The following is a 25,486-nucleotide window of genomic DNA, read 5'->3' on the forward strand; positions in this document are numbered from 1 at the left end:
AAGTTCTGTTTTGTTTAAGGAATTAATGGCCTCCTTTTATAGACCAGGAAACTGAGGTTCAGAGAAGGTAAAGTTTTCCTCCAGGGAAACTTGATCGGAATCTGTGGCTGTAAAGGCCCAGCTCTCCCCATGAGCACAACAGGATCTTTCAGTTTAACCAGCATGTATTAGTGCTCTCTGGTAGGCACTGGTACAGACAGAGCCTGATGGGAGAGAAAAGCAGGGTATTAATAACAAGTTCTAGTCCTAAGGATGTGAGTGCCCAGGAGAAGTAATTAAGTCATGTGGGTGGTTCATTTTATTTGTGGTACATATGTCTGAAAGCCTTCATTAATCCTTTTAGGAAGAGGCAGGGGTTGAAAGATCAGGGTTATAAACAAAGGACAGTAGGGAAATGTATGTGTGTGGGGGGTGAACTCCCACTCAGAAATTCAAGTCTCCTAGAGGATGTGGCATTTTGTTTGGGGTTGAGGAACCAAAAGAATATGGCTTGGGGGAGGGAATGCCATGTCCACTCCCTTATTAAGGACAAGTAAAAATAGAACTCTGGTCAGTACTTGCTAAATATTGATCTTCAGAATAATATATAGCCCTCTCATTTTGCCCCCTTTCTTACATAGATAGGTCTATAAAGACACAGCCAGAGACAACCTCACATTCAAAAACAGGAAATTGACACAAAACACAACACTGATACACATGCACACATTATTATGTTAAACATATCATATAAATTTATACAAGTTCTTATATTCACAGACTCACAGATACACACAATCTTCTCAGAAAAACAAATGTGTTTATGCTTTCATACACAAGCTTGAACATATCCTCTCTCCACCCACTACTCATTCAGGCAAATAAATGCATGCTTTCATTAACACGCACGAGTTCACACACAAATCTCACCCTGCCTGTCTGGTTGGAGGAGGATGACTAATGGGAAACCATGCACAAAGGCAAGCATCCTAGGAAAGACCAGGGCTGCCTTTAGCAGTGAGGCTGGTAGGATGGGACTAAACCATCGGAAGACAAACTTCATCTGCCAGGCTGAACTTAGAAGTTGCTCAGCCGAGGCTACAGAGTCAGACACTGCACTGGATCCTAGTGATGGTGTAAGTTTGCCTGCATGATTTCCAACGTCTTCCAGAGTTTAAAGTCATCCAGGGTCAAGCTATGCTATCAGCCCCACCCCAAGGCCGGCCACAGGCTGGAATCTCTGGGGATGTAGAGGCAGTGCAGGCTGCTTTCCAACGTCAGGAGTGTCCTGACACAGTGCAACCCCGAGTGGTTAGCATTAATGATGGTTTAGAAGGGTGGGTCAAGCACTAAGCCCTTCGTGTACATGATATCATGCTCACAACAGCTCTGTGAGGGGAATGGGGTGTTTCCTCTCATCTCACCATTTAAGTGGTTGAGAACACTGCCTGAGCCACAAAAACACTCAGCAAGAGGTGAGGAGCTGAAATTCAACCTGGTCCTGTCCTATTCTTCCCGAGGTTCGGGCCATAAAGTGCGCATGCGAGTGTGTCTCCCCGAGCCCGAAGCTTGCACCTTGTGCTCAAGATGGGACTCTAGACTGTCCCATCCAAATTAGTCTAGCGCCAGCCCCCTAGCAGGTGTCTGTTGGAGGTTCTAGGATTGACTTGCTGAAGCTGTCAGCAAGACCTTCAGTTTCCCCATCTCTGAAATGGGGGTGGCAGTGTTGACACTGCAGGGCGGGGGCCAGGCTCTCTTGAGCAACCAAGTGAGTGTAGAAAACCCATCTATATACCGCTGCCACCTCCCGCGCCCATCTCCGCGACGCAGCCCGGTCCCCGCCCGAGTCGGGGTACCGCTCCGCGTCCCCATTGTTCAGGAGGGCGGAGATACTGCCCCCAGGGGACTCCCCGCCCCGGGTCCAGATTGGAGCCCAGTGGAACAGATGACTTGGCCGGGTGTCTGCCGCGCGGGGCGCGTCCTTTGTCTCCTCGGCGGCGCCGGGTGCCCGAGGCCCGCGTCCCACTCTGTGGGTAGACAAAGCCGGGGCAGCCGCGAACCGGGCCGGCTCCAGCGCCGCTCGCGCCTCCCGACGTCCCGCCTGCTCCCTTCTGCGTCCTCTGATTGGTCCGCGCCGTTACAAAGAGGCCGGGGAGCGGGCGCGTCACGTGGGTTGATGCGGCTTCCTATTGGTGGATCCTGGCTGTCTATCGAGGAGGGCGGGCAGTGCGCGCTCCGCCGGGTCTCTCCCTCCGCTCTGAGGCCCGCCCGCGGGGCCGGCCGCCTGTCAGAGGGAGGTGGCGATGGTGCGCCCGGTGGCGGCAGCGGCAGCGGCAGCGGCGGCGGCGACGGCTTCCTTGGTCGGACGGCAGGGAGGAGAAGATGACTGACCGACCGACCGGATGAATGAATGAATGGCGGAGCCGAGCGCGCCATGAGGAGCCTGCCGAGCCTGGGCGGCCTCGCCCTGTTGTGTTGCGCGGCGGCCGCCGCCGCTTCAGCTGCCTCGGCGGGGAATGTCACCAGCGGCGGCGGGGCGGAGGGGCAGGTGGTCGTGTCGCCCACCCCGGGGCTGCGGGACCAAGACAGCCACCCCTTCCCTAAGGCCGCGGCTCCCACGGCGCAGGCCCCGCGGAGCGGCCCCCCGCGCAACACTGTCCTCAGAGCAGGGGCTGCGACCCCGCCAGCCGGCTCCCCGGAGACCACCCCTCTCCGCCCCACCGCGCCACCCGCTGCCACCACCTTCCCGGTTCTAGGCCCTTCGCCCGCCACCCCTTCGGAGGAGGGACACACTCCCGCCACCCAGCCACCACCCTCCGGACCGGCGCCCAGCACCCTTGAGAGCACAGCTGGCCAGGTGCCGACCACCCCCATAGTCACCACCGCTCAGGCTCCCAACACTGCCGGGACCCCGACTGCCGAGTCCTGGAACAGCAGCCGCCACAGCAGCGTCCCGCCCACCGCACCTGCCACTGAAGCCCCTGCGCCTCCTCCCCCAGGTGAGTCTGGGCGCTTGCTCGCTCTCTGTCCTTTCCCCAGGCACTGCCCGTCTTCACCCCGTTCTGGCCACTTCGTGCCCTATAGACTCCCAGGGAAAATCCAGGCTCCAGCTAAGACTCAACACCAATCCTCCAAATCTAGAAAGCCTTTTGTCCCCCCTCACCCGGTGCTGTGCTCCATCCACGAGGAAAGGCTGCTTAGTGCCTCTTCCTAAAACAGGGTTTTCTGGCTTTTATCAGAGTCCCAGAATGGCCACAAACTTTTGGGATCCGCTAAGAAGACCACCCTGCTTGGGTTATTTGGGGGGAAGTTTGAAAGCCAGAATGGTACTCTGTCAACCCCCAGGTAAAAACCTGAAAGGATTCCTCCGAAGTTCCAATTTCCTCGTTTCTTTTTATTGGTGTAGTTAATAGATGCTGGTGTGTATGTGGAGGGGATGGGGGTGGAAGACATACAAGAGTGAATTTTGCCTACAAACAGGTCACTTTGGGGCCTGAAATTAAAAATAAAAATGGCATTGTAATCCATATCTTCTCTGCAAGGGAAGTAAGTAGACTTGTTAGATTATTTGGGACAGGTGTGTATCTAGGTTGAGCACGTTTATAAATTAGGTTAAATCCCTTCCTTGCACTACTTCATTTTGTCTCAATTCCAAGGTCAGTGCTTGGGCAAATGCCATTTAAGCAAGGATGTCCATTTTTGCCTGTTTAAATCTAGGATGTTCCTTACTGCTGATGTTGACATGCCAATTTCTGTTTGCGCTCACAGTAAGAAATACAGCTCTTCTGCTAGTGAAACTCTTCAAGCAAAGTTAAGAGGCAACTGCCGTTCTTTCGCCCTTTGTATCTTAAGTGGGCCAGGAGTTTAACCCATAACTCCTACCTCTCTAAGACATTTGACAAGTTTCTGAGATCCTTTGCTTTGCATTGGGGTGGAGATTTGCCTAAAGCACTTGTCTAGCTTGATCTGATCATTGACCTAATTCTTTGGCTCAGTGGTTTACTGGGGAGTCAGGTATGGACTTTGGACTATAATTGAGCTGGTAGAGGATTTTCCCAGATGGTTAAGTCTTGAATTGTAGTTGGAGCTTGGCAAAGGCATAAGTAGGAATGCAGATTATTCACCCCCAAGAAGCCACATTTGGATCTCTTTCAGTTTCAAGGAACATATTAACTAGCCATTTTTTTAGACCTGAAATACTTTTTGGCTTTTATAAAGAGATTGACATATTACTAAAGTTAGACTAGTAGTTAAGTGTAGACTCTGAAGTCCATTTTTAGGTTTGAATTACAGCTTATTGCCCCCCTTTGCCTGTGTAAGTATGAACAGGTCACTTAGTCCTTGTGCTCTCACTTTCTTCAGTCCTGAGATAAAGGTTATCATAGTCCTTATAGGTTTGCTGTGCAAATTATGTAAGTTGGGCTGAGTGTGTATAGTGATATACTGAGGAAGCAGAGACAAGATCAGTTCAAAGCCAGCCTTGACTACATACCAAAACTCTATCAAGAAAAACAAAAACAGGGAAGAGAAGTTAGGAGAGCAAAAAATATTTCCCTAAGTTAATGCATACCTAACTAAAGCTTAGAATAGTTCCTGGAGCATCATGCACACCACGTGTATGCCACTTTTTGCTATGACCAGCTCTTTTTCTGATCAGAAAATTATTAGAGAAGCTGAGTGGAGATTTGTGATTTTTATACTTTGTTTTAATAACAGAAAAAGAATGTTAGAATCTTTAGAGTGTTAAGCTTACAATATTTAAGTAGAAATTGCATGTTTTTGTTAGTATCTGACTTGAGTCATTTCACTTTTATCATTTTAAGTTCAAAAGAAATAACTAGAACCCTACGAAGAAAATGGTAAGCATCACTTTATCGCTTCTCTAGTTCCATTCCCTAGAGGTTACTCTTCTTAGCAGTTTGGTGGAGCTTTAAAAGAATGCTCTGGGCATATATCAACGTAAAAATACTTTAACATAATTTTTAGGGCTCAGGAATAGAGATTTGCTTGGTTTGCACCGTCTCTGACACCATCAATCTTAATCAAATAGTCTGTAAAAATTAAAATGGAATAATTCTATACATATTGTTTCAACTTAGTGTATTCACTTAACTAAGTAGCATAAAACTTAATTTTTTCATATCAGTACTTAGGATCGACCTTATTCCTTCCAATAGTTGTGTTTTTCATTGTAAATGTACACAGAATAAGGAGACTTGTTTAACAAGTTCCTTATTAATTTATTTAACTGGTTCCTAATATATATACATAGATTACTTTGAAAATCACAGAGAAGAATTCTTAAGTCTATATGTATTTATTATGTTCTCTGATACTTTGATACCAAATCAATACATATAATTCAAATCAACTTGAAGTGAAGCAAAGCTGGGGTGATGAATATTTACCAATCTGAACTTTCAGTAGTTTCCATGTTCTAATATTCATATGGTTGTCTATCTGTAGCAAACACGTTCAGGATATCAAACTGAGGTCATTCACCTTTGTTTAAATAGTCTGTAATTTATACTCTTCTGTGAATTCATTCTGTTGTCTATATTTAGTTCTCAGAGACTCAACTGACTTTGTGGCCTTCTGGTAGGCAATTTTAGCCTTACAGTGATATAATTAAGTGGGACTTTTTAATTGTAGCATGAGCTCCATTCTACTTTAGATAGTGAGTATAGCTCTTTGACAGAGGTAAACTTCTATTTGAATTTGAAAAAGCTGATTTGGCTTGCAAAGCTGGATATCCTGCCATTGGGGAAGATGGTTGTAGAATTTTATTTCAACATTTCTATGAGGACTGAGTACCATTTACTATATCATTTGGTTGAGCAGGTCTTATGGCTGCTATATGAATCAGTAAGAATTTTTCTCCTGGAGATTTAGCTGAAAGCTCTTACCTAACTATCAGTTAGGGCCCAGTTGTTTACAGGGTCACTGATCTGCAAACTGAAACTAATTATCGAGCAGGCAGGCCCTTTCCTCTCACAAACCTAGTACAACACTATATGGATTCTTGGATGAAGAGTGGAGAGAAATGCTGTTATCTTACTAGAGAGTAATAATCAGCAGTAAGGCCCTGAGGTAAGGACAAATAATTGCTTGCTTGTTTGTTTTAAATGGACTCGGAGGCAGGTAGGAGCTTAGAAGCCATTTAAAGGCCAGTATGACTTGACATTTTAAGAAATATTTCTATAGTCTTAGGTGAAACACCTCTGCCTGTACCTAACACTTGACTAGGCAGAGTCTGGGCTTTGGGAACATGTACAAGTCTGCTTTCCCTGTTCATTTCTTCTGATTTTGCAGATGTAATCGTACTCTGAGTCTTAGCTAAATAACTTCAGCTTCTTCAATTGGTCTTTGACATGGTTTCATATTTCCTCACTATCCTGGTCACCTCTATTCTGAATCTTTTCAGTCTTTGTGTGTCTCTCCTAAAACAGAGCTGAACTGAACCTAATAATCTACTTGTACTCCATTATAGCTCATAGCAGAGAGAGTGGTTACCATTGTTCAATACTGATTATGTATTTAGTTCCCTAAGCACAGTTTCTTTTTTTTTGGCAGCCAAATTACGTTGTTGACTCATTGACTATATCAAATATCAGACTATTTTAACTTACATATAATTTATTTAAAATATATGTTAGATAAATCTTCTTTTATCTGAACTTAGAAATTATTGTAGTTTTCTAAAAATATAATCTGAAACATTTTCCAAGCTTTTAAGATTTATTATGTTAAATTCAGATGATCTTTTTCACTCCAGATTTGTCTGTCTGTTTACTCCACCTAAGTTGTTCATGACTTGCAGGGTGTTCCTACAGACCAAGTCTAAGCACAAGTCAGGGCAAGTTATAGTTACCTCACTGGAAAAAGAAATTCGTGGATGTTAAAACAGTTTGGAAGGAAAGAAATAATAGTTTAGATTAGTTCTTAAGGGTCTCTCTCTTCCAGCTCTTAAGTTTTGAGATATTAGATACATATGATTCAAGGTACCCCATAAGCAATCTTAATTATTTATTTATGATTCAGACTACAAGAATAGATGTTGCTTAGCCAAGCCAGAGAATTCAGTTGAAATCTCTAACTACTATGAGGTATGAATGCAACATTGCAAATGGATTCTTTATTTGCTTGGTTTTGTTTAAGATAGGGTCTAGTTGTATAACTCAGGCTGACCTCTAAGTCGTCATCCTCTTGTTGCTGTCTCCCTGGTTTTTGAATATGCCACTATGCCTGGCTCTTTAGAATAGATTTGAAAGGAACATTCTAGAAACTCAGGATCCTCCTAGCTGAACCAGAAAATGTTTTCTTTATCCCAACACTGTCTACTACTAAAGCCCAGAGTTGTCTTATGTGTGGTTATTTGTCACTGTAACATTTATTTTATGAAAAAAACAAACTCTATAGGCTCCAAAGATAAAGATTTAGAGTCTTTCTTCCAAAACCTGTGTGTCTTGATATATTGGAGAATATTTCAGATTTTAGAAAGTTGGCAAATATATCATGGTGAAGTTAGGACAATATCTACTAAGCAGATTAATGAAGACTTCCGTATCAACATGCACATTTAGTGGGATAAAGACCATAAGTAACCTTGCATTTCATCAGGTCAGGCTTTGTTGACATCCACTTTCAGGGAAGGGCTTGGAGGACAGACAGCATGGTTCTTTACCTGTCTTGGAATACATGCAAGCACTTCTCTCTGGCATTTAGATAAGGTTTCACTATGTTACCTAGATTGGCCTTGTATTCGAAGACTCAAGTCATCCTTCTGCCTCAGCCTAAGTAACTAGAATTACCGGAACTCACCAATATGCCTGGATTCATAATAGTTTTTGGTGTTGGCCATTTGGCAAAAGCAAGGTAATGCAAAGTCCTAGCTCAACCATGCCAAATGAGAACAGAAAATTTTTATGGCCAATATTTCTCTCTGCCTGCCTAGGAAGGGGACTATATGAGCCGAGGCAGGATCTCTGCCTTGGGAGAGGGACTATAGGACACTGATATTAAGAATAGTTTAGAGCTGGGGGATTCTCTGTCAGCACTTAAAGCTTTATAGGTTACCCCTCATCAGAGCTATAGTTTGGGAGCCCATCTTAAACATTGTCTCTTCCCTGGACTAGTTGTGGCTTGGTCCTAGAATTGGTCTGCATCCCTACCCTCTACACTTCAAGAACTGGAGTAAGTTAGAGGGAAACAGCATGGGCATTTGGGTAAAAACATGTGGGCTCCGAACACTGAGAATGCTCTGCACAGCCTTCTGCTTTGAAGACAAAATGGGATTCTAGTGGGTTCTATGTTTCTCCTGCCTCAGGGCCAGACTGAAGTGTGGGGGTGTATAAACCTTAGCACCATGTAGAGATTAAGGGTGGCTGGTGCCTCTCAATGGTGTTGTTAAAAGGGAGTCTACTTGAGGCTAATGAAGCTTCAGCCTCTTTTGGTATTTGTTCTAAATCTTGGTATCTTTTGCTACTAAGAGTTACAGAAAAAAAAATATTTGATTTTGGATCTTCCACTATTTAGCATTAGGTTTGAAGGCTATGAACCACTGTAATAGTAATTGCAAACATGCTGTGCTCCCGGCACAAAATATCTTACATGTGTTAAGTTATTTAATCCTTTGAACAGTAAGATACTGAATTATATATTATGATCCTTATTTTTTTCTGATGCTAGGGATTAAATCCAGTCACTTACACATGAGAAGCATATACTCTATGGGCTATAAGCTCAACAGTTTTATAAATAAAGAAGCAGGCCCAGAAGCAGTGCTCTTTGGTATTTATTGTGTGCTGCTCATCCATCTTTAACTTTTTGTTTTATAATGGTTTATTGCTGTGATACTAAACTATAGCTCATCTTTTTTATTAGGATTTATCTTGCTTTGTTGGATATATTTGTCTGAATTATCTTTAGGTCCAGACAGGGATTCTTACATTTTATTGTGTCTTATTCCTTGCCTTAGTGCCTAGTTTTGTGTAGAAATTCCTTCATCTGATTAGTTTCTGGAATATCATAAACTCCATAACATTAGTTTAGAATCTTTCAAATAAAATTTCCAGGAGGCCTTCTGGCTAGTTGAAAATTTACACATTGAAATAATCTGACTAGGTCTTTTTATCTTGATTTAACTAAAGACTCATAAAATTAAAGTACATTACTTTTCATCTCAACATTCTAAACATGTGTGCATTACCTTCCAGACATCCTGGCTCCCTTATAAAAAGAATGGACCAAAGTATTATATTGCTGTTTTTACTGATGGGCAAATTATGGGTAGAGAATTACTGCTCTAGGGACATTTCATAGAGCAGAAGTAAACAGAGATAGGTGATCTTGTTTAGCTGAAAGAAGGTTAGATAATATTTTTAGTTTTATATAGCTTTAATCTATGCTTTTTGCCATGGTCTTGATTTTTTTTGTTGCTTTCTTTAGATATAAAAAAATCTTTATTGTTAATTTTGGCATTATGTTATAGGTACTTCTGTGGCTACTTTTAGGTCTTTATAAAATACAGATTTCAGTTTACCTCTTTTTTTTTTTTTTTAGTAGAAACAGTTACACCATCTTCACTTGTACCTTTAAAAGGAGAGTTTTTTTTAAAAAAAATTGTGATAAAGAAGATAAAGATTGTACCAAGATCCATATGTGTTTAAATTACAGTAAATACTTACTCAAAAGTAGTAATCTTTTAGGTCTTTCTGTCCAAGTATGTCCAATAAATTATGTCAAAATAGTCTCTTTAGTAATGCTACTTTTCCATGAGTTACTGTCAGAGAACTCTTTCCCTACTTTCCTTCTCTATTTGCTAATGTTTTCAGTGCAAACTATTCCTTGTATTCCTCTTACTCTGTCTCATTCTTGGGCCCTACCCGTCTTTCCGTGTTATTTAAGGAGCCAAATTACCCTCTCTGGTGAACAATTTACCACTTTGTCCTCCTTCAGTGCCTCCTCAAAGCCTGATTCTTCTAAGAGATCTTTCTAGATGAACAAAAAGTCCTTGAAGATGTCTTGGCGTCAGGGTGCATGGGGTTGAAGCCTTTTCATGCAGAACAAAACTTGTCTGTTTTTTTCCTGTGACTTTGACTTTCTTCTTGATGATTTGGTTTTAGTCTACATAATGTAAATTATTAGGCCTATTTGATAAGGAAATATCATTTATATAATAAACACATGTAATTTCAGTACATGGTGCTGGAAAAAAATGAAGAAAGTATTTCAAAATGGAGACTATATGTTGTTGTTGTGTTTTACTTTTTAATGTTGGGAATCAAATCCTGGGCCACAATTTTGAATACTGGAAAAGCATTATCACTGAGTCATATATCCAATCCTGAAGTTTTCATCATTTTTCAGCCTTCCATTCCTTCTAAGGTACAATAAAGAAAAAAAGAAACTTTCCTAACAACAAAATATAAACCTTTTAAGGAGCAATTTCCCTTTTCTGTTTATGAATAATAAGGCTACTTCTTGTTATATTGATTTGGTATATAAAGCTTAATTTGGTTGAGAAACAAATATTTTCATCTTTCAAATGACAATTTTCTCTGTAGAAATAAAATTAATGTTAATAGTGAACCGAATGAACCTAATAATTTACAAGTATAGTTCTTGAAATACTCAGCATTCTCTAGCGTTTTCCATCTATCTTAGGTTAATTTCTGTGGATTAATGAGTGTAAAAAGGCTTAGTTCCTGCCCTCTTTTGATCCTTTTATTGGTAAGTTGGTAGGTTTTACACTTGATCATTTTTATTTCTAGCTGTTGTCCTTGGAATTTGTTTGTTGAGTTTAATTCTTTGGCTGGTTTTTAATTCTTTTGGCTCATATTTCAATAGCAGAAAGATGGTGGTTAGAGATTATGATTGTCTACCTTTCTTTCCTTGACACTAAATAGGGTTCAATATAATAATAATAATAAACCAGGCATAATTGAAAATAAATGGTGCTGAAGATAACAAGTGAAGCAATGGAACTAGATTGGGAAACTCGAGTAAATTTCTCTTTTTCATTTTAAAATATTTTTTAGGGTTAGGAATAATAGGAATCTGTTTGTAAATATCTTAATCTACTTCTTCAGCTGTGTTGCTCCAAATGAAATTGCTGGTATAAAAGAAATTTCCATTTTACCTCTCCTTTCTTGTCTGTGGCGAAGAATATAGAGTATTTATATGGCCAATTGCTTGTCAAGAATTTAAAATATGTATCATCACTTCTTCAACAAGAAAGAAGTTAATGTCATCATCCTCGTTTTATAGATGACAATCCTGGGACTCAAGAAGCTGAAAAGGAAAGGGAAAGATCAGTGAGATGACTCAGCTGATTATTACCAATCGATAACATGGGTTCATTCCCCTGGACCCTTGTGGCAGAGGAAGAAACTGGCTCTTGCAAGTCTGATTTCCACATGTATATGCAAGCACACTCTTATGTGCAACCAAGCATAAACACCTCATCCACCTATACACTAAAGAGATAAATATAACAAGAGGGGAGGAAGGAGTTGACTCCGACAGTTGTCCCACAAATGATCTCCACTCACTCAGCATGCTACATAAATAAATAAACGTAATTTTAAATAGGTTATTTACATTTATGTCTCCACTAATTAACCCCAAGTAAAATTTCATTATTTAGTGATGGAATAAATGGAGTGATTGGTAGTTAAGAGTAGGCATGCAGTATATTCTTGAGGAAAATAATGTAATCATAATTTTTCTCTTTTAAAATAAACTTCCCTCTAACTTTTCCCTTTTAATTATAATAGTAGGGCATGTGGAACTCTGAGAACTCACATATATTAAATTAATTATTCATTTTTATGACTTGGAATTCTTCATTCTATCTTTCTTAGTTGAAAGAAAAGCTAAAGTAAACAAATGAGAATCTGATGACTTTTGTGGAACAAAAAGCTAAGTTAGAAAGCAGAATCCATGTCTATAAGATATAAGGACTTGGGGCCCTTTTACTAATCTCACAAGTTGCGCAAATAATTTCATTTGTAAAATGAGATGAGACTTCTGGCTTGTAAATTGGGCTCTGTGGGTATTTCCGCTTCCTCAGGTGTTTTTGGAGTCCAGTATTGGGATGCAAGAGGTAAAGTGGGTTTACTCGTGCAGTTATCAACCTCCAGTTCCGACTTTTCACTCCCATACACTACCTACCTTCCAGTCAGCTTTGTTCTCCTCTGGTCTGTATAATGAGTACATTCTTTCAATAGAGATTTAAATAAGAATTCTACTACTCTTAAAAGTTTATGGTAAATAAATTGTACTAATTTCTGAATTATTATATAGTCATTAAAAGTCTTTCACTGGGTAGCAAAATACATAGGAAAGAGATCTACCAAAATAGTAATTGATGAAGAGTTAAGTAGGGGTATTGTGAGTAAATTTAAGTCTTTTCTTTGTGTTTTTTATGAAATTTCCAAGTTGTTTTTTTGTTTACTGTATCCAATTTTAATCCTGTAGTCATAACATAAATTTAAAATGAGAACAATGGACAATAGTTGTAATAAGCATGATAAATCTCTGTGTATAAGAGATTAAGTCAGATTATATCACACAAAGTAATTTACCTACAATTCTGTAGTAAATTTGATGTGCATCTGAGATATTTACTCAGCATCAGTGAGAAGTAATTCTGAAGAAAGCATCTGCTGAAGATGCTATCTTGATATAAGAAACCTACTGAAGCCTGACAAACCTTAGGTATGTAGATATGATGGATCATATATATTATACACACACATATGTATGTGTGTGTTCTTTTGGGAAGATTAACTGTGTGTTCTTTTTATTTTTTTAATTTTTATTATTATTATTTTTTGGTTTGTTGAGACAGGGTATCTCTGTAGTTTTGGAGCCTGTCCTGAAACTAGCTCTTGTAGGCCAGGCTGGCTTCGAACTCACAGAGATCTGCCTGCCTCTGCCTTCCGAGAGCTGGGATTAAAGACATGCGCCACCACTGCCTGGCTAACTTTGTATTCTTTACGAAATCTGAACATAGGAAATTTGGTCTTTTCTCCATTTTATTCAGTTTAAAGGATTGAAATATGCGCTTTAAAATCAACTTATCTTTCACTTGTATAGAAATTTATTCAAAATGGAACAAAACCTTAATTTAAAACTTGAAACATTTCGGCTTCTAAAAGAAAAAAAAAGGTGATATCCTTCAAAATGGTAGGGTAGACAAGAACATTTTTAGTAGAAAACTACTATCACAGGAACTGAACTCAGGTATCAGTAGATAGGATGTCATGTACACTGAAAGAAATAACCAGCAGAGCAAATATCCCACATAAGGAGAGAAAATCCTTACCAGCTGAACATCAGACAAGGGGCTTAAAGCCAGAATTTGGGAAGAAATGCTGAAATTAAATACCAAGGAAATAGCCATTTAAAAATGGGCAATGAAAATATATACATTAAAAAAACACAAATGTCCAATAACTATTTTAAGAAATGTTCAGTATCCCCACGCATTGGGAGAATGTAAATTAAACTATTTTGAGATACCACCTCATCCTACCCAGACTGGCTATCATAAATAAATATGATAACGCATATTGAACAGGTGTGGAGAAAAAGAAGTCTTATATTCTGTTGGTGGGAGTGCAAATTAATATAACCATTGTGAAAATTAGTTTGGATTGTTCTCAAAAATTTAGAAATAGAACTAGCATATGACCCAGCTATTTCATTCCTGGACGTATACCCAGAGAATCCCACATCCTACCACAGAGATAGCAGCCCCATGTTTATTGCTACTTTATTCACTATAGCAAAGAACTGAAGTCAACCTAGTTGTCAATCCACAGATGAATGGATAATGAAAATTTGCTGGGCATATAAATGAACACTATTAGAATGTATAATATTAAATATGGCCAAACAATTTCAGAAAGAAAAAATATGTTCTCCCTCATATGCATATCTGGCCAATAATATATATATAAATATGTAAGCAATATGCATGTGGTACAGTATAGCTTGTAGAAAAGAAGAAAGGCTAAATATTAGGAGATGAGGAAGGATTGTGTACAAAGTAATGGACACAAGTTATGAAAGAGGATATAAAATGAATTGTTTTTCTGGTTATAATTCTATCATTCATATTTAATTTTTGAAACTAAATAAATACATAAAAATATATTTGATAGTGAGAGTGTAAAATCCAGTCTGAAGCTCCATAACTTCTGTTCCCAGTGCTATTCTAGCTGAATATAAGTTCATTGAGTTGTACGGTTTGGGGGTCTGGTTAACTTGGATGTGCCGTTTTTATTTGCAATTTTAAAAATATATAATAAAATTTAAAGTAAGAAAACAATTAAAAATTATTTTATTAAAAAACACGCTGTTTAAATTAAAAAATACTTTAATTCATGGCATTGTTCACTGTCTTTACCAATAGTAATCTATAATTTTTTTCCCCTTAAAGATACAGAACCCTCTAGAATCTTGGTTTCAGTCTGCCCATATGGTTTGCAGTTATATCAGATGGGTTGCTTTTATACTGGTAATAGAACAGCTGTTCTATAAGATGCCTTGCCAAAGAGACAACTAAGCTCCAAGGAAAGGAGAAATTTATTCATTTGGAAGAAGGAATGTATTCTGCCTAGTCAAAGAGAAAGTGATAAGGAAAAGGAATGTTTTCAACTTGCAAGAGGAATGCTAAATAACATTTAGTTAGTCAACATTAGGCCCTTGACATAACTGATTTTGAAAGCATATCTCAGTCTTGCATGGTTCTTAGCAAATAGTATATTTTCAGGGATCTTCTTACATTTTCATGATTTATTTTAAACCTGATCCCTTTACTTCATGTATGTGGGCAGACAGGAGAGCAGTGAGCAGGATATGATAGTCACAAGTTCCTTTTTAATGCTCATAAAATGTGATTTTTATTTGTTTTAGTATATTCTAGGAAATGTTTGGATATTGGCCACTGTGGAGGAAATTGGGAGAACTGAATAGTTTTTTAGGTGTTGTTCAGCCTTGTCAGTCATTTATAGAAATGAAATACATATGTAGGCGGGGTTATTGGAAATAATGAGACTGAAGTAAGGGTGCTCTGCGTTCCCGTGTGCTCTTCTGTCCTCTTTTCCCGTTGAGGCCTGATTAAATGAGGCTGGCGGGACTTTGCTGCTGTGATTTCTCATCTGCTTTATGTTCCTTACAGTCCTAGTTCTGTGTGTACAGCAGTAATAGTACAAACCGCCACCCACTAACAATGTGTGGGATAATGAATAGCTAGACAGTGCACCAAATACTCAAAGCAATTTGGCTGTTGGGTATTATTATACTGAATTGTTGGTGTATTGCCTAAAAACCTATCCAGTTTAACTGGTTTTAATTTTTATGTTAGTTTGTTGTTTCAACTTGTCCACAAACGCAGGGCTGAATGGTCCAGCTAATCAGTGGAATGGCAGTCAGAGCTAAATTGCAGTCTTTCTTTCATTGATTCTGTATGCTATATAGAACACATTTTCTGATGTTCTCATATCTTAGTTTTTCTATCCATAGAATGACCTATATAGTTTCCAGTCTTCCAAGGTTTTTGAGCAGTAAAATATACGTCAATTTGGGTTTTTCTTAACCAGAAAGTCTTTATAGAGTTCAAGCTCTTTTGGAGTATTTTTCCAGATTACATGGATTATATTTGTTTATAACATAACGTGAATAAGATAGCTTTGTTAAAAAACACCACATGTACAAATTTATATGTGACTTTATGTTATGTTTTATAGTGTGTCTGGTTTACTCTTTTGTATAATAAAGTATGCTATTTTTTAAAAGTTTGGGATACTTTAGTGCTATTCTTTATTTCCCTGATGATATAAAAATAATAAATTAAGCTTTATAGGTATTTAGTATTATTTCAGTTGATTTTGAGAGGTTTTGCTTGGTTTCGATTTTGGGACAGGGTCTCGATATCTTACCTGAAATTTCACTGAGTGAAAATAGAGTAGCCTTGATCTTAGATCCTCCTGCTCCAGCCTCTCAAGTTCTGGGAATATAGGCATGTGCCACTAGGTCTAGCTCGTGGTTGTGCTGTTTTTAGTGGATTCTGTTTAACCATTTTTTACATTTAAATATCATTTTAGAAAATGTAAGCAGTTATAAAGCTTAAAAGTGGACCCAGTTATAATGACATTTTAGTGGTAACCACAGATGTTTTTTATTAACATTGTTTTTCTCTCCTTCCCTGTCACTGAGATAATTCTGTATGGATATAAGGTATAGATACCATCCTTTCACATTTTAGTGTTTTAAAATGACATGGTTTCCAATTGAAGTTGAAAGTAGAAACTTTGGTCTTATTATGTTAATTTACTTATCAAACTTTGAGAGCTTGATATGTTCAAGTTAACATATTGGTGCTTCCTTATTTTTACAGGAAGAAATCTATCCTATAAAGCTTTTTATCACTGAGTTTAATTTTTTATTGCTATACATATTGCTCCATTTCTCACAGAAATAAATGAGATCACTTATTTGTTAAGAAAACAAAAATGCAAGTTGGATTTAGCACTCTGAAGTCAAAGATATAACAGATCTACATGGGAAAATTTACCTTATTTAAATAATTTATTTGTTCTCCATAAAGAGTACAAATCTATTTTAGACAGTGACCAAGACTCTGTATGATACTTTGCTTGGTGTTCTCAGGCAGATCCAGATCAGTCACTTGCTTTTTTGTGTTTCTCCAGTACAAAAATGCTTTTTCTTGGGTGCAAGGGGACCCATGAAGCCTAAAGCTGTCTGGAACCAAGCCTGGCATGTGGTATTTTCAGTCTTGTGGTGAGAAGCCAAGGTACCCATCTGCCCAGCTCATTTATTGCCAAACGCTTAGGTGCTATGCTGAGGAAATGGCTTAAATGTAGCTCTGTCCCTCCAGAAACTGGTATTTGTCTTAAAAAATGATCTGTACTTTCTCAGTTTTGAACTTTGAAATCAATATAAATGATATAAGTGAATCACATAATGCTATTGAGAAAAGATTAGATTAATTAATGATGTAAATCAGTTTGACAGTGTTAAATAGTTTGCACTTAGATTAATAGACACCACATACTAAATACTCAAGATTAGCTTTAATTATTATTAATATTGCTTTATTACCTATCAGTAATGTTTGGGTAGCATCAGAGAGAACATTGTCTATTAATTCTAGATTAATAAACTTATCATTTTCCTTGATAGTCTGATAAGACTGTTATAATCAGAAAGACATACACATTGTCACAGATCAAACTTCTCTTAATGATGATTCTAATATGCAGAGTAGGATCAGTGTTCTCACAAAGGTTATGGATTATCCTTTAGAGGGACCCAATTCAAGTGAGAATCATCCCATGCCATGCTGTCAGACATGACAGTACTGGTACTGCTTAGCACTGGGCTACCTAGAAACTATTTTCAAAACACAAGTGTAAGTACTCAGGACTAAGAGGCAGGAGGATCATGATACCAATACCAGCCTGAGCTACATGAGACCCTACCTCAAAACAAACAAACAAAAACATAGAAGAAAAAGCAACCGCAGCAAATGCAAATGTAAGACTCTTAAGAAATCTCCGGAATAGTCACTGTCCAGTCTGGTAGAAGTACATGCCTCTGGGATCTTTTGTTAGTATCAAGTCATAGTCACAAATGACCTAAGAAAGTGAAAGTAAGAGTACATGTGTTCAGTTCTATATTGGTAGCATGTTGTTATTCTTAAAGAATACAAAATACACTCTGCATGTAACAAATGCAAATTATTCAAGCTCCCTGGACTTCAATACTACCCCTGTAACATGAGTATAATATTGCTACTTAATAGAGTTCTTGAGTGTTAGCCATATCATTTAAACCCACTTCTGCCTGACTCCACAGTTTATGCATTTTTTCCTCTGACTAAATTGTATTGTATTGCCAAAGCAGATGGGAGTAGCAGAAAATGGAATAAAGCATTAAGTGGGTACAAAACTCATTTTGGCTTCTGATTTTCTCACCTTTTTTAGCCTCCTCCAGCAAGCTCATATTTCTTTTTCTTTCTTGACACTTGGTTCCAGTTGTACACAGTGATCCGATCCATGTTTGCTTTCAGTAGCTCCTACAAAAATCAAAATTAGATCAAAGAGTCTTTCTCAAAGGCAGATATGGGTGCTAAGTAGGAGTAAAGAGAGGAGTTGGTGGTGAGAATAATATGAGGACAAACAGGTGCATGAGCATGGAAATGTAAAATAGAACTGAGAAGTAACTGAGATTTTCCTTCAACTCCAGACGGTTGAGACCGACTATGTCATTCTTGTTAGAATTTGGCAAGCGATACCACACACTGTGAAATGGAAGTATTGATTGTTTTTGACTGACAATAAGACCTTTCATAATTAGCATAATATGGACTCTAGATTAAGATGCTAATGTATCATAACATTGTACAAAAGTCCTAGAAGACTCATGCTTGTAAATATGAGTCAGACTTCTGCCAGTTACTTCAAGTTACAACCATCTCCCTATTTAATGAACTTCTCAGAGAAAAGTTAGTTTCTCTTGGGAAAAGGAATAGTTAGTATTTCAGCTATAGACCCAGCTCCATCTGATACATTCACAAAACATTGACACACACATATGTGTAAATTTTTGGAGGGTTTGTTTGCTAAAAAGAATTGAATAGCTTCAGTGTGTGGGGAATCGATATTCAACAATTATACTATCCCACCTGCAAGTGGATAAGAGCAGTGATCAGGTCCAACTTCAGATGTAGAGAACACATATATAATACAAAACCAAATCATGTCATTCTCCTAATTAATAATTTAATATTTATATAGTAGTATAATAGTCCTTCAAGTAAGCAGTAAGTAATCTCAGCCCATAAAGTTCAGATTGTTTAATATGATTTGAAAGTTCTTCATTATCTCTCTTTGTCTTCAGGTCCTACATCCCTTTGCTTGTGCTTTAGACTAGTAGAATCCAACTGCCATATTTAGTGTCATATACATACTTTGTGTCATCATTAGTAGTACTGGAGCAGTCTTCTGTGGAGATCTTTCTCTATGTCAGACACTAAGCTTTAGATCAGTTGCGTGACCTCATTTAATTCTCAAAAAGTATAATAAGAAATGTGCATTATCATCCCACTCTGTTAAGCTGGAATTGAAGTTTTGGGATTTTAAATAGAATGAGCAGATTTTTTTATGGCTAGTAGAATGTTGAACCTTGATTTCCATTCAAATCTTTCTAGCCCCAAAGCCTGCTTTCTTAATCATTAAGCTAACTAGACTATTGCTTCTTTTTTTTTGCCATTTTTCTGCCTAGAATATCTCTCTCTTCAGTTTAAATAGGAGTCTTATTTGTAAGTATCATAAATTACATTCTGATTTAAACAGAAATGTAGTTTATTACAAGGATTTTGAGGAATTCACAAAATTGCCAGGGGAACCAAATGTAGGTCATGAAGCTGACAGTGATGCCTGATCACACCACCAAATGGGCTGCAGACAGTGCCACTGAGTGAGAACACTGCTACCTGGGTACTGACCCTGATAGTAGGCACTGCTGCCCATTGCCATACTAGATCATCCCCTCCTCAGCCACCAGAAAGGGCCTCATGCCCAGTCTTTGAATCACTAGTTTCTAATTTTAAAACAAGGACGATAATTTGATTGTTTCATTTTCTGTCACTGTGTATGTCCTGCTTGCAGGGAAGGCCAAAAAAACAAGACTCTGGCTTGAACCACTTGGTGGGGAATCAGGGCTAAAAAAATGTGTATAATTCCTTTACAGAGACAGGGATTCTGAAGTGGTGGGAAATTATAACAGCAATCTGCTGAAAAGAATGTCAGACATAAAAACATCTCTTCCACAGTCTAACAAACTTATTTGTCCTTGAAAAACACCATTCATGCTGCCTTTTTACTACAATTGTGTCTTATATGTTGTAACATTTCTGAATATATGTTAGGATTACTTGTTTTAAAGGACTGTTGTTTTAAATATCAACAGTCTGTGTACTCGTTCTCTGTCCTCTTATCTGAAAGTCCGTTCTTTATTGCTGTTTGCACTTTAAAATCATCTGATGTTTAGCATGGAGGGTTATATTGCACTGAGGTGTACTTTCTTCCCACCTCCACCTCTAGAATGTCATTTCTATAAAGACAGCCCCCAACACCCAAACACAGGCTCCTAGATTAATTTTCCATGTATGTAACTCCTCAGTAATTATTGGATAGGAGAAAACTCCTGAAATAAATTATTTACCTTTGAGAATGAAACCGTAGTCAGAGAGACCTTTGAATGAGAATAGCCAGTTCAGAGCATTGTGTCATAGTTTCCAATTAAGCTATAAACAGTAAGTGGGTGGAAACAGCCTATTCTCTTTGGTTACCTCTTCCTCCTATCCAGAAGCATAACCAGAAAAGGGTAATTGTGAATTTTCCTGCAGATATGCTACTATGGTCACTAGCAAAATGGCCTGAGGGTACTATTTTTGCTCTATACAAACCTTTTTGTCCCTTCTCCATTATAACCAGCTTTATTCATGATTATTGTCTGTTCTTGAGGAATAAAGAACTGTTGTGGAAACTGCCTTGAATTTATGTTTTTAAAAAATAACCCATTAAAAATAAAGACTGGGAGATGTCTCAGTGCAAGGCCTGAGTTTGATACCCATTACCAGTGTAAAAAGCCAGGGTGGTGGTGTAGGAGGCAGATACAGGAGAATTCCTAAGGCTCACTGAAGCCACACCAGCTGAATATCAAGCCCCATGGTTAGAAAGGGACTCTATCTCAAAATACAAGGTTGAGATCATGGAAGACACCTGACATCAACTTCTGGCCTCAATATACAGATACATGCATGAATACATACAAATACTATCCTATAAGAACATGTACACACACAAAATTAAAATTAGAAACTTTACTTGGAGAAATGGAGTTTAATAATTCTGAAATTAACTTTTGTAAGAGTGGTGGAATAGTAGAAATACAGGCTGGAATTTTGTGCCCTTTTGATGTTAAGTGTTTTGGCATGAACAAAAGTATGATTTGGTTAGATTGAAAGGGAGCTTTCAAGTTAACTTGAGAATCATTATTAATGACAGCTATCATCTCTGAAGCTTTGGTCTGTGCTGCTTACCTAATGTCCTCATCTATAAAATGGGCACAATGGGGATTAATATGTGAATTAAACACTAATATATACAGCACCTAAAATTTCTGACATAAATTGGCCTTGTAAATATTAGCTGTTCTTTTCACTGCTGTGTTTTGGATACCTGCTTCCCATTTTTACACCCAATTCTTAATTCTTCTGTACATCTAATACTTCCAATTCTGATGATTAGTGATGCACTATCTGCTACAGTGAAGAACCAGAATCTAAAATGAGGTTAGGTTGTTTGCCCAATAATCTGGTGGCTGAGAAGTGCTAGTTATGGAATTCAAACTCATATATTTTTTGAAATTTTTCTGTAATGGCAAAATTACATGCTAGAAAGAGATTTAATTTAATGCTCTCTATTATCCCTTTCTTTCACTCCTGTTAGTTTTAAATGCATCATTCACCCCTTTAACATCTTTATTTCTCTTTTCTCATTTTTAGTCATAGTTTCTTTATGTCTATACCATCAATCTGTTTGCTACTCTCTTTAGCTTTATTCGTGATGTTTATAGTAGAAAGTTTGCAAATGATTGGAAAGAACAAAGTATATTATCCCACACTACTCTGTCAATTTTTATTTTTCTTTCTTTTGTTGTTGTTGTTTTTAGCCTAACTTGTCTGTATAGTGGTGGGTTGGTTTCCAGAGGATTTATTGCATCAGATGAGTAAATATACATTATCCAGGTTTGCCATTAAGGGAAAATATCATATGTTCATACACTGAGAGCCATTTTATCTGGTATAAAAGGTGAGGAATAAGTTGCTTAGAGCTGGAGATAGTAACAATGAAGATACTGATATACCTCGGAAGTTTTACAACCTGGGCATGGACTTTTGTGTGCATTAATCTTAAACTTGTGCACAAGACACTTGAAATTTTTCAAGTAGATTCTAGACATTTGTAGAAAAGAAAAGGTGTTTTTAAAGTTGCTATTGCTGTTCTGATAGCAACCCCTTGCCCCCATTTATAACAACAGGTCTTTTAAAGGTTTATCAGAAAGTCAACATTTGTATTTGTTGTGCTTTTTAAATTGATAATCTGTGTAACAGTATCAATTTAAAAATATATACAATTAAAGTCAGTGATTGCTAGTTTTCAAGGATGATAATCACAATTGTCAAGATGTAATTAATTTGTTTCCTTACTATTTAACCAATTTTCAATGTGATCTTCCATCTTTTAACTTAATCATATAAATTTTCAGATGTTCGTTTCTCTATATGTATCTGTATCTATGCTCAATTTTTTCCACTATACTTCATTAGCATGCTTAAACTCCACATTCCCTTCTTATTTATTGTCATTCTGAGGATTGAACTCAGGGTCTTCAGCATGCTCAGTGAGGGTTCAACCATCAGCTAATCATCCAGCTCTATATTTATTTGTGTTTATGTAATAAAGCAAAGGGTGCACTTTTGGTAATAACTTTACATTTGCTTTACTCATAGTTATTATTGGCAGTTCTTTTATTCATTCATCAGGTCTTTGTAAGTTTTCCACTAGGCACTGAGTGTTTGTTAATATAGCTACAGGGGGGACAAATAAGACAGGTTTTGCATCCTGGACAACACAGTGGAGGATGACAAAAATTAGAGGATAGACTGGTATGGGTAGAGAATAAGAGTAACAAAGAAGGGACACCCCACCCAGAGTTTTCTAAGATGTAGGAGGATGAGAAAAGCTTTCTGGATGAAGTTTTCTATGAGCTGAGTCTTGAAAATAAATAGGAAATGTCCAGGTGATAGAGAAGGTGAATCTAGGGAAATTACATAGAAAAAAAAAGTACAGAGGTAAGAGGGGACATGGGTGGGGCATTTGAAAAGTCTTGAGTGGCTAAAACATTATTGGGGTGGTACAGAGAACAGTGACGTCTGAAACTGGAATGAGTTAGCAGTGTCAAATCATGGACTGCTTCCCATATCATTTTCAGAATTTTTTCTGAAAGCCATGATGAGTTGCAGTGTAACCCAGGAAATGAACATGGTAAGGTTTGTGCTTTGAAAAGATTGTTGTGGAAAATGCATTGTTCTTTCAAAAGTGTGCTGACTCCCAGCAAATGTAATTAGAAGCCACTGGTTATTTCTTTTATTCTTTTCTGTCACCAATTTTCTGGATTAAAGGGCTTTGGTGCTAACATAATACTAGAGGGGGCATGAATTAGTTCTCTATCCTCTCTTGTTAAGAAAACATTTGAAACCTATTTGGCTTGTTGATATAATGTTTAGCTTAGATGATTAAAGTAAATCAAATAAAACCAATAAAGTCATTTTCTTTTATGTACATTTTACTTTCTAACCTTACTGTAAACCTATAGGATCTGGTGAGGGAACTGAGGAGAAATAATGAATTTTCTCAGGGTCATATTTAGTAATGCATAGTTAATAAGCACTATTCAATATTTTATCTTTTTTCACTTACCCCTACCATATTTCATTAGTCTGAAGTGTTCCTCCCCCTTAATTATTTCCAGTGCAAACCAAACCAAAACTAGTATTATGAGAAAATGTTGGCAAAGAACTTAAACAGTAAGAACGCAGAAACCCTAACAGACCTTAGAATCACTGTAGGAATAGCAGCTTATCTATGTTCCAAAAATAGTGCATTTGAACTGTTTTGCCATATTCAAATTAATCTTGGTGAAGAGCCTTCGTCTGGCACATATTTGAACTCTGGTTTCTTGTTCAGGAGCTCATCACAAATACAGATACAAGGAAGTATGCCATGTGAATAGCTTAAACATGACTTTATTGTGGGAAAATTGGTGTTTTTGCCAAAATAAACATAATAGGATTATGACGACTTTTGCACCTATTATCCATATGGGCAAGCATTTTCTGTACCACCTGAATAAGATATTGTCTCTTTTTTTAAATTGATTTTTATTGGGCTCTACATTTTTCTCTGCTCCCCTCCCTGCCCCTCCTGTCCCCCCCTTCAAACCTCCGCCAAGGTCCCCATGCTCCCAATTTACTCAGGAGATCTTGTCTTTTTCTACTTCCCATGTAGATCATGAATACTTTCATCTGTTTAACTTATTCTGAAATTGTTTTGAAATAAATGCCAATCATTGTATCATCTATGAATATTTCAGAATATAATTTTGAAAGAAATGGTTTTCCATTCAAAATCATACTTAAACAAAAATTAAAATATTTCTTAAACTAATTAAATGGAGATTCAGAAAGCCGTTTTCTTTTTAACCAAAGAAATCTTTGGTTGCTTGCTTCTAGGTACATTTAGAGGCTTGAATTGGGATATATAAAAAACATACAGTATAGTGACCTTTTTTGTACCTGCTACCCATTTGGACTGCCATCACCCCATGTTGTACTCTGCCTTAATCGATACTTCCACCCATTTACCTTGCTAAAGCTAATTGTAAGGCTGAACTTGTCCTTTATTTTTTGTTGTTATTATTGAGAATTGGTGGTTTTTGTTATTGTCTCTGTCCTTCTAAATGTCTCCTACAGTCCAACTGAGGATAGATATAGCAAGGAACCTTGGGGATGTTTTTGGTAGTGTAGGATAAAGATTATTATCCACTTTCTTAATGTAAGGTAACTGGTTCAAATAGATGGCTTACCAATATTAAGGTGTTAAGTACTGTTGAAATTTCTTATTTGAACCATGCACATCCATAAATATATATTAAATGCAAGAAGCTGTTTGTAGTTATTTTTGAGGTATAATTTTATGTGCATAAATGTCTTCCCTGCATATATGTAAATGCACCACATATGTGCCTTGTTCCTGTGGAGGTCAGATGTTTTTGTATCCCCACAAACTGGAGTTACAGAAGGTTTTGAGTTGCCATGTAGATGCTGAGAATCAAACACAGGTCCTCTACAATAGCACCAAGTGCTCTTAACTACCAAGCCATCTCTCCAACCCCTTACATTTTTTTCTAATGCCTATTACCCACATAATTTTTATAATTATGCTACTTCTGTCTTTGAATATCTAATTTCTTGTACTTTCTTACATTCTTCTTCCTCTGACTTACCCTACCTAACTTGAGTAACTTTAGAGCTAATATAGAAGAAATTTTGGTCTCCAACAAAGTGTCAGTTGCAACTATAAAAACAACTCAAGCAAATAGTCTATTGATAGAAGAACTTTTCATTACAAAATGTTCTTTTTAAACTCCAGGATATTGGTTACTCAGTCACTGAGGAGTCTGTACTGCCATTCACTAGCACCCTGGGTGTCTGAGCAGACCTGGATAGGAATGCGCTGTTAATTTTGAATAAGAGAAAAGGATAGGGAAACTGCCACAAACATTGCATCACCCAAGCCAAACATTCTATTTGTTTGGGACAAGCTATTGATCTTAGGGAATATCC

The 25,486-nt window shown here is 37.8% G+C and overlaps 1 protein-coding gene across 1 annotated transcript in view; it reads left to right on the plus strand.

The window, feature by feature from the left end:
• Positions 1 to 2,225: 2,225 nt before the first annotated feature.
• The window catches only part of LOC121433819 (multiple epidermal growth factor-like domains protein 9), a 111,544-nt gene continuing 88,283 nt past the window's right edge, over positions 2,226 to 25,486 (plus strand). The window contains exon 1 of the mRNA XM_041632452.1: positions 2,226 to 2,978. Within this exon, the coding sequence (XP_041488386.1) occupies positions 2,390 to 2,978 (589 nt within the window). The 5' untranslated portion in view covers positions 2,226 to 2,389. The remainder of the gene's footprint in view (positions 2,979 to 25,486) is intronic.

Source organism: Microtus oregoni, unplaced genomic scaffold (genome assembly GCF_018167655.1).
Source record: "Microtus oregoni isolate MIOR12 unplaced genomic scaffold, Mior012 000041F_ref0000270, whole genome shotgun sequence".
NCBI classification, from domain to species: Eukaryota; Metazoa; Chordata; class Mammalia; order Rodentia; family Cricetidae; genus Microtus; species Microtus oregoni.